The 10000-nt window shown below is 40.0% G+C and overlaps 1 protein-coding gene across 1 annotated transcript in view; it reads left to right on the top strand.

The window, feature by feature from the left end:
* Window positions 1-10000, top strand: part of LOC104523732 (transcription factor COE3) — a gene marked incomplete at both ends in the record, with an annotated part of 85636 nt that overhangs the window by 70889 nt on the left and 4747 nt on the right. The window contains 2 exons of the mRNA XM_010166414.2: window positions 4446-4527; window positions 7562-7706. Of these exons, the coding sequence (XP_010164716.2) occupies window positions 4446-4527; window positions 7562-7706 (227 nt within the window). The remainder of the gene's footprint in view (window positions 1-4445; window positions 4528-7561; window positions 7707-10000) is intronic.

Raw genomic sequence — 10000 nt, 5'->3', positions numbered from 1 at the left:
GAAGCCAAAGATTTTCTGACAGAGGAAAGATTTTTCCTTTCATAACAAGAGTATTAAATCCTTTGTTTACTAGGCTCTAGAAAAGAGATATGCAAAGTGGTTGTCAGATATTTCTTAGGAAAAAGCCAATTAAAGGGTAATAGAGTAAAGGATGAGAATTACCATTTGACTTCAAATGTCTCCTCTTCCCTTGCTCTCTTCTGCCTCCACCCCATAACAGCGCTGTGCCCCTGCAGACAGCTTCTCTACCAAAGAACTTCAGAATCGCAGATAATGATCCAAATCCGAGCTTTTTTACTCATAGAAGTAGAGCAGGCTTGTCATACCTTAACAATTCTGTATTTTGTAGGACAGCAAGATCTCATCTGTAGGTTTAATCGAACACACTAGCTGTGTACCTGCAATAGAGATGGAAATAAAACAGAATTATTGGGGTAAAGCAAAATGGTGCCGGCAGGTCTGATGCAGTTTTTTGTCCTCTGTCTGGTTTGAATTGGATGTTGGGAAAATCTTATGTGATAAAGAGGTGGAGGCTGCTTGTCACTGCAGGTTTTGGCTGATTTCCTTACCAGAGATCTCACCTATTGTCAGTGCAGATTGTGGTTTGGGGTATTGTCTCCAGGACAATCACACTCAGTGTCTGATAGAAAAAGAATTAAATGTTTAATTCCTGCTTTTTTTTTCTGCTGAGGTTTCTTTGCATGAATGATGCTTCTGTTTGGGGTTTGGTGGAAATACACTTTACTAATGATGTTTCTAGGATATAATAGGTGGTTTTCCACCACAAATATTCCTTTAACCAAACAATATTTGAATCGGACCAAACTAAGGCCACCGCTTGTGCTTATAATAGCAAGTATTTTCTCATTTAGTGTTGAAATTCAAGTACAAAAGCCTTTCTGGTCTATTTGCTACAACACCTCCTCTCAAAAAGGTTAAGAAGAGGTGAAAAGGATGAAAAGGCACTTGCAGGGTTTAAAAAATCTTCGATGGAAAAAACCTCATCTTTCATATCACAAAAAAGTCTCCCCTAGGTTGTTATGTGCATAAGGTGGAGGCTTAAGAGCAGCCACATTTGCAGATGAACTGCTTTTACTAGCTTCTCCGAGACATGACATTTGTTCAGAAGATTAGCCAGGTTGTAATGTGTAGCATAATTGCACTGTGCGGATGTCCCAGAAGTGAAAACCTAATTGCTTGACAGGCCTATAACTTTGTGGTACGCTCTCACCTTGTTAGGTCCTTTTCTGATGCAGTTCAAATGAAGTCTGGCCGCAGGTGTGCCTAATTTACCTCGCAACAGAACGTGTTGAGTTTAATTGCACAGTGGTTGTTAGGAAAAATTGGTGGGTGGAATATCAAGTGACTTACTGTACGGGGATGGCAGATGGGCGTTGAGAGGCATCGTGGGCTAAGTGTATAGGTGAGGTGAGTTAATAAAAGATGTAAATTTTATCTTAAAATACTGAAGTCTTGTGGTAGGTCATACATTTTAATTAAGATGGTAGCAGTCCCCTTTCTAGCAGCATGAAAAAAATCAGAGCAAAGGAACATCACAAAGACTGCATTTTTCTCCAGATCAGTGTTTTAGGAACAGCTTAGTGTGTTTAGGAAAGCTATTCTGCAAGACTGTATTTATTAAAAAGACTACATTTGTGCTTATAATGCAAAATATAGCTGGGAGAGGCAAGTCTAGAAAGGTTTGCATTCTTATTCTGTTGGTAGCAGTGAAGTTTGAGACATGACCAACCTGAGCTCCAGCTCCTTGCTTCTTACTGTGTTGCAGCGATCTTGTCTTGGGAGTGCAGGGCTCACAGAGAAAGCATCTAGCTCTGTTCTCTCTGCCCCAGGGATGGGTTTGGAGCATCCATGGTCCTTGCTGGCCAGCTGAGAGGAGCGATCAAGTCAATTGTCTTCTACTGGCAAGCTTTGAGAAATGCCCTGCCTGGGAACATGGTTTTTAACTTGTGTTGTGTTCCTCTGAAAATCTTATCTTAATGCTCCATGAACTCTCTGAAAACATAAATTAAAAAATAAAATAAAATATCTCAGTAGCAAGAAATGCAGCAGAGCTGAAATATGATTCCTGCTTGTGTTCACTCCAGCCTTGTGGCTTCAATATTTAGCCCAACACTCAGGTTCAACCTAGTAAACTTGAAGATGTCTAATTCCACCAAGCATGGGTCTTTTTCACCAAATGAACAAATAGCAATTCCAGTTGATGTTTAGTGAAACGGTGCTTAATGGCCCTTTTTTTTTTTTTGACAGGATGTGAGCTCTCTGTATAGAAACAATTCATCACGAGTGCTTCATGTTGAAAACAGTCCATGAGGAGCAATACTTAGCATTCCTAGTGCACAATTCATTGGAGAATTTCAGAGTAATTTACAAACATTAGCTCAATAAGCCTCACAACACCCATTTGAGATCACACACACATAAAAAAAATAGGTAGGATACTCCTCTTCAGCCTGGCTGTGACACTAAGGAGCTGGGAAGCTGGAGGCTCGTCCCAGCTCTTGACTCCCGGACACCTGGTGGTCCCATACTGATGTGGGCATCAGCTGGGCCTTGCACACCATCACAGTCCCTGCAGTGGAAGGCATGCAAGAAAGAATAGAGTATGACAGAAATGCCATTACATTTAGCCGGTACTCAACTGATCTGGAGATTCTAAGTATCTTAAAAAAGCCTCAAAAGCCAAGGTAGATAAAATTAGGGTGAAGGTGCAGCCAGCAAAGATGCGGTTTCGCAGAGTCATTGATGGTGTCCCTGCAACAGTGTCCAGAAAACTTGAGTTCAGCTGAGCACCTGAGCTAGGAGATCACGTCAACCATGGTGGAAATCCAGCTCTTTCAGCTGAACAGCTAAAACCCCTTTACACATTTTGGGATAGGAAGTTTTAAAGAAGAGTGTGTTCAGCTGAACTGACAGCATCGATTTATTTATGCAGTTTCAGGAAACCTGGTCATTTCCATCCTTGCCTCTCTGATATGAGAGATTGCTCCTTCAGCATTAGCATCCTATATTAATATTGGGGTCCTGCTCAAGGTTTAACTGAAAAGGCAACTGATGGTTAAAAGCACCAGTTTGTGATATGAGGACAGTCCCATAATGCTCCTGTCTGACCTTCAAAGCTCAGCAGTATTCAATTCTATTGGCCACACTTGGGCCATGATGGGTGCTGAAGAAGGGAAGAGTTGCCTGGCTTGCATCTTACCAGGAGCACTATTGGCACATGGAATCTTCTCTGAGGTGTACACAGCGAGAATAGTCACAGTCACTTACAAAGATGAATAAATAATAGTTGTTCGTATCCTAAATGTAGAAGTTCTGCCTAACCTCGCTGTTCAACATGTATGAAGTCAGTCAGCATGAGCTGCTGGGCTGGTGCATCTGAGGAGCTCTGGGTGAGGAGAAAGTCCTGAGCCTTGCTTGTCATTAGCTGTCAGTCATGAGCTGCCAACCAGACCCACAAAGCACTTTTTAAACTATGAAATGTGAAAACTTAGCTACAGAAAGAAAAGAGCAGGTGTCAGGCTGTGAACATCCTCTTACATGAGGGTCATCTTGCATGGTCTGCAGGGTGGAGAAGACATCCCATGTCAGCTTGTTCCTCCAGTACAGGAGGGTGGAATAAAGGAGTTTGCACCTTTCCAAGCTTTCCCTCTTTCTATAAATGCTCTCTCTGTCCCTGGGAGGCAGCGTTGCTACAAAACCAGTTGGGTTGATGAGGGTTAGTCCTAAATAATTGTTGATTGCCGCTCAGCTAAAGTGAGCTGGATTTTCATCCCTGGGTAGAGTGATTCCTCACAGTTAAAGGCTGGCAAAGGTTGAAGAGGTCATAAGACAGGGCCTAATTTGCCATGTTCCTTCCTTTCAAATCAAGGAGGGAACGGGGGCCTTGCCAGTGGGCAGATCCCGCCTGGATCTCCCTGGAGTCAGCAGGAGTTGGATCAAGTCCCTTTGAATAGCGAGAATTTCCAAACCGGAGGCAAAGCCAAGTGTTTTTCAGAAGACTGATCATTCATTACCTTGGAATTTTTTGACATAGAGGTCATTACTGCTAATATAAGTTGTGGAAAAAATAAAAGGTATTAAAAAAAATAGAGACAAATTCTCATCTGGTGTAAGTCATTGCCTTTGAAGTCAATGAGTCATTGAAATCAACTTTCCCACACCAAGCTAAGGATATGGCCTGGAGTCAATACATGTGTAGTTGTTGAAAAATTAAAAATATAAATTTGCCTTTCCCTGGCAATAACGTTCTGTTTACGACAGAGATCTTATGCTTTAAAATAAGTTCATTAACTAATAGGAAAGTAATATTTCACTACCAGTATTCTTCTGGGTATAACTATTTATGATTAAATTTTATTAAACTTTTTAAAAATTAGATTTACATTTTGATGAATCTAATAGATTTCAATTTTATATTTTTATAGATTCTTTCTAAAGTTTTTCCTCAAGTGCAATCAGAACTGTTTGAAGAATGCAGGCAACCCACGAGACATGCGAAGATTCCAGGTACAGATCCCTCTTAAAGAATAAATGATATATAAAAGACTTACTCATGGCTTCATCTTGAACTTTTTTAATGAAAAAAACCCAGTATCAGTACTTCTACTTAGTGTAGTTCCAATGCTGTGTGCCTTTAAAAAAAATACAGTTGATATTTGACATTTTCCCCACTAATTTAAGTGCTGGTTGTTGGGACTCGCCATGTTCTACAGTGGACTGGAATGGATCAGTGCTGGAGGAAGTGGGTCTCTCCTCAGACAGTATTTCCACAGTTTTCCTTCATACTAACCCTGGTGTTGTAGTCTGGTGTGTGCTCAGACCTGCAGAAGTTTTGCACATAGACTGAGTAGCGTAAGTTTACTAACAGACATGACCGTGGAGCCCCATGAAGTTTGGATCTCACACAGGGGTTTCTTCTTATTCACAACTCGTAAATCCAACTCGTGGTCCAACCTACATATTTTTATTCCAATTGTGTTAGAAAATGTTTAATGCTTCACTTTCTCCTTACAGCTTTTGAAATATCCTGTGGTGAATCATAACGCTACAGAGAGGCAGCTGATGTGATGGACAAATGATTTCCTCCATATTTGGGGTCATTTGAAATGCTTGTTAGGAAATATATGTGCTTTTTATTTCAAACTATTTCACAATGATTCATATTTGAGGCTAATAATACACTAGTATTGAGGAGTTCAAAACTTTCTTATTTTTGAAAAGAGCAACTTGTGTTTAAACTTGATAGCAAAACATGTGACATCTGTTTTTGTGCACAGCCAACCAACCAGTGAAGCCAGCACCCTTGAGCCAGCCAACAGAAAAGATCTGTAGCTGGGAAAAAAAAAAAGTATTTCTTCAAAACAATTGAGCCAAGCTTCCATTTTTCATGCATCTCAGCTTCACGTGGCATTGGTGATATTGATCCATCTGAACAGAACAGAAGGTCAAACCTGGAATGAGTGGAAATGTCCTCTTTGTCTCACTGATGACTAAATGAAGCATCAGTCATGAGTGATCTTGTGGTCGACAATGGAGCCAGTAGGCACTAGAAAGACTTTCCTGGGTCTCTTTAGCTAATCTCCCTGCCTCTCAGAAGGTTTAACTGGACTTAACAGTGTGTCAGATCTTGAACAATATTTTTAACTGGTTTCACTGTCTCAGCACCTTTCTTTAGGTGCACTGCAGGAATAAACCAATAGAACAAAGCGTAGCATGTCTACTTTCTTTTGCTGAACTACAGTATTTTCCCTTGGTGACTGACCTATATATACATGACAGAACAAAAATAGTTGTCATTTTTATATACGCTTTTCTCTGTCTTTTTAATATACCTTGTTCTAGGAACCAAATCCAGAAATCTTTGCTGAAAACCACACTTGTATGTTTGGCAATATTTCTTAAAGTCTGCCAATCTCATTAAAAGTGAAAGCAGATAGCCCGGTGGCCTGGCAGGAGGTGAGTGTGCAACCTCAGCACTCTCCAAAGTGGATGTTGACAAGAGTGAAAGTGTCCACTTCTGGGAGGAGAGAGGTAGGGAAGCAAAGCAGCCTGGCAGAGAGCTGCCCTCGGGCTGTTGGAAAGGGTACCGCAGATGGCTGTCTCAAAGGAGGCAGGATACACAGAAAAAAGGTGCTGTGGTAGCTGAAAGCTAATTATGGATTGTGAATAAGAAACAGGATCAGAGGTGATCCAAAACATAGAAGCCAACAAGAATTTTCTTCTGATGCCTTGGAATAGCTCTGTGCAAAAAAACCCAAACCAACAAACAAAAAAAAGGCTAGTTTTGCCCCTTCATTTTTTTGTTCATTATGTGTTTGGGTACAGGAGCTGGCGTGAGAACCCTGGCAATCATTTTTGTTCCAGCCAAGAGTAAAATAAGTGGAAAACAGAAGCTAAAATGCATCTGAGCTGTTGCTGCCATCACCAGTAGGGTTGATAAGGCCTAACCAGCCATTGACTTCAAGGACTCTACTAACGTTAAACCACAAAGAAAATGCTTCAGTGATTACTTCAGTTAGAAACCTCTGGAACCCACGTTGCAGGGCCCATGCTGGAGTATTTAAATAAGATGTAAATGTCTATCTGGGATATGAGCCATCGACCTATGAAGCTGTGTTCCATACAAACCCAGGCACATCTCAGGGTTTCCTCTTTGGCTTGTGTTCACGCGATATCGTTTCCGGAAGGAGTTTCACAACTCCATTGTGTAGGTGTTTTTATCGGGAAGGTTGTGCGTTTTGCATATGTTCCTTTTCCATTTTCTACTGAGAAGCAGCTGGAAGCCAAAGAAGGCCCTATCCATCATCTCTTCTATGGCCGGACTCTGAACCTGGACACAAGAATAGGAGCCTTTCACTCAAAAATAAAGGAGGAAATTCCATTGACATACCAGGGTCAATCACCATCCAAATGAACTTGAGAAGGGATACTTTTCATGGATTGAAAACACTTTCACTATTCATATTCAACTCGGCCTTTTCAGATGCAAAAAAGTTCATTATCAGACATTAAATGTAATTGTAAAACTGACCTGGAGATCATTTACTGAAGAAAAAATGGGGAGTTACGATGGTTCCTGATTTATTAAGCTTTTTTTTATTTGGAATCCTCACAACCCTTCATTTGAAGACAGTCTCAAGTGAACAAATTTTAATTAGATAAACTATCTAATCAATATATCAACAGATCAATCAAAACAGCAGCTTTTAAAATGAGTGGCTAGAGGGGTGTTTCTGAAACTAATGGCTAGAAGAATATTTCCCGGAATTCAATTCATTTGTTAGCATAATAGGAGATTAATCTCTAATTAGTGTAGCAGGTTCTGAAGAGAAACAATTGTGGGTTAAAAATCACCAGTGTTAGCCACGTAAACAAAGATGCATTCATAGTTGTCATTCACTTCCTTAAAAAAAAAAAAAAAAGAAAAAAGTAATGGGCTGTGTTGTTGTTTTGTCCTAAAAGGAGATGGGATTGTGCATCCGTGGTTCTGAAAATCTGCAGGGGTTTTTTTAAAAGGTGCATTTTTGTCTTCTTTTTTCAGGTTGTTGTATCAACAACAGTCAATGTGGATGGCCACGTGCTGGCTGTCTCAGACAACATGTTTGTACACAACAATTCCAAACACGGGAGGCGGGCTCGCCGCCTTGACCCCTCAGAAGGTACGGCCCCTTCTTATCTGGAAAATGGTAGGCACACATTTACATGTCTTTTTTTTATTTGCAATGCTTTTTTTTTTTTTTTCCTCCTTTTTTTTTTTTTCCACTGTACGTTATGTTGATACACTACTACATTTATTTTTACATAATTTCTTCTCTCATCCATCAAACCACCCATTACAAAAGTCCATTAGTATTTCTCAGCCCTTGTCAACCAGAATACAGTCGCTTCTGAATTTGCTTCTGACTTCTTTCTTTATTTAATACTTACAGTTTTGCAGTCACAACCAATTTTTCATCTTTTTCTATTTTTTTTTTTTCAGTCTTGTTTTGCTTGCAGCTTTTTCTTGCTATTTAATTTGACTTGATTTTATTTTGGCTTGTCATATTCCTTGATCCAGAGGTACAGTCTCAGGTTATGTATGCAAGTTTAAGTGGATGGTAAAAACATGACTGAATCTGTAAAGAATTTACTGTGAGGTCAATTTCCTGTGGCTGGGCCTTGCTGCAGATTACGGCAGGAGGGGGTTCGGATGAGAAAAACAGCATAAATGTTTTTCTTCAGACTGACTCAATGTGATTGACTTCTTGCCTGAACTGCTAAAAGAAGATAGTCTGAGATGAAGAGGAGAATGGGAAGTGTCTCTGAAAATCCAGAATTGTGAAATACTATCATTCTGGACCCCATCAACCTCCGAATCACTGGCACGCGATTGCAGCTGCGCTCGTACACATGCATACATCTATTTATTTTCCCACAAATCCCCAAATAATAACTTCTATTTAAATATCAGTCTGTAAAATGCACCAACGGAAAGGTACAAACAGGTAACCTGTTCCTTAATAAAATTAGAGTGGAATGGAATAAGAATAGATTAGGTTAGATGAATAGGATAGAATAGAACAGAACAGAACAGAATAATAGAATAGAGTAATAGAATAAAATAATAGAATAAAATAGAAGAATAGAATAGAATAGAATAGAATAGAATAATAGAATAGAATAGAATAGAAAATAGAAGAATAGAATAGAATAGAATAGAATAGAATAGAATAGAATAGAATAGAATAGAATAAGAATAGGCTATTTCAGTTGGAAGGGACCCACAATGATCATCGAGTCCAACTGCCTGATCAGAGCTGACCAAAAATTAAATATACAGGGATCAAACCCACCCTCGTTTCTTACAGAGTTAGGATTTTGAAAACCACTGCGATGTGTCGTACGGCTGCGTGGCCAGGCCACGTGCATCAGTTTCCGTGGGCCTCCTCTTGTGAGTTTTTACTAACATATTGACAGGATCATGGCTTTTTACACTAATAAAATTAAAGTAATAACAGAATACTAAGCTGCTAATACAATCATTGTCATTTTACGTTTCAAATAGTATTTACCAATGGGCACGCAGAGAAATGAATGAGGCGAGCAAACAATTATCAGAAGGAAATACGAGCTAGACATCAAAAACTGGAAAACGATTTACAAATCTGCTGCAGTCCACACACACCAAACTAATTTGTTTTTCTGCAGTAATAACTAAGGTATAAGAGAACAAAAATATAATAATTAAAGGTCGCCCTGAGCACCAGAGTCATTATGGTCTATGACGTATTGTTTATCTCTTTCGTATGCACTGAAAGTAGGTGTGTGTTTTGCCTGGCAACCGTCACTAATGAGGTTCACAATTAAGAAGGCTGAATCCTCTCCCCGAGTCCTCTCCTTCCCCAGAGAGCGCGAACTAGCAACATTAGAGGTTCAAGTAAGCACGCTCAGCCCTGTGGTGTTAGGTTTTAGTCTAGGTCCAAATTCAGCCTCTTCTAATGAGCTATTATGATCTTAGCAAAATACAAGTATTTATTTTTGTAAGCTGCGTGAAGAGAGTTTGACTCTAAGCAGAAAATATCGCTTAGGAAAAATAAAGGCCACTTTTTACATGCTATGGAAAATCTACATAAAATGTCACTAACCAATAGCTCCTTTTTGCGATATGGTAATTGATTTGCTTTATTTAAGTGTTAAAAATAGAGTGCCAAATCCTCTTTGCCTAACCTCCCATAAACGCTCATTCCTCTAAGCTGCACCGTTGCAAATGAATGTGAAAATCTGAACGCGGCTTCTTAAAGTCTTGACTTTTAATAACAATTATTGCAGCGGAATAACTCAAAGTAAACACTCCCGTAATACGGTGGCAGAGGATCCAAATGGCCTTGAGTGTCGGAGAGAATGGCAGAGCTGGGGTTTCAAACAGGTAGAGCTGAACGTTGGTGGGGCTGAGGAGCGCTCAGCACCCACACGCGATGGGCTGCGCTCCCCGCGCGCTTCA

The sequence above is a fragment of the Antrostomus carolinensis genome, unplaced genomic scaffold (assembly GCF_000700745.2).
Source record: "Antrostomus carolinensis isolate BGI_N321 unplaced genomic scaffold, ASM70074v2 scaffold17294, whole genome shotgun sequence".
Classification (NCBI taxonomy): domain Eukaryota; kingdom Metazoa; phylum Chordata; class Aves; order Caprimulgiformes; family Caprimulgidae; genus Antrostomus; species Antrostomus carolinensis.
This window is presented reverse-complemented; position numbering and strand designations above follow the sequence as displayed.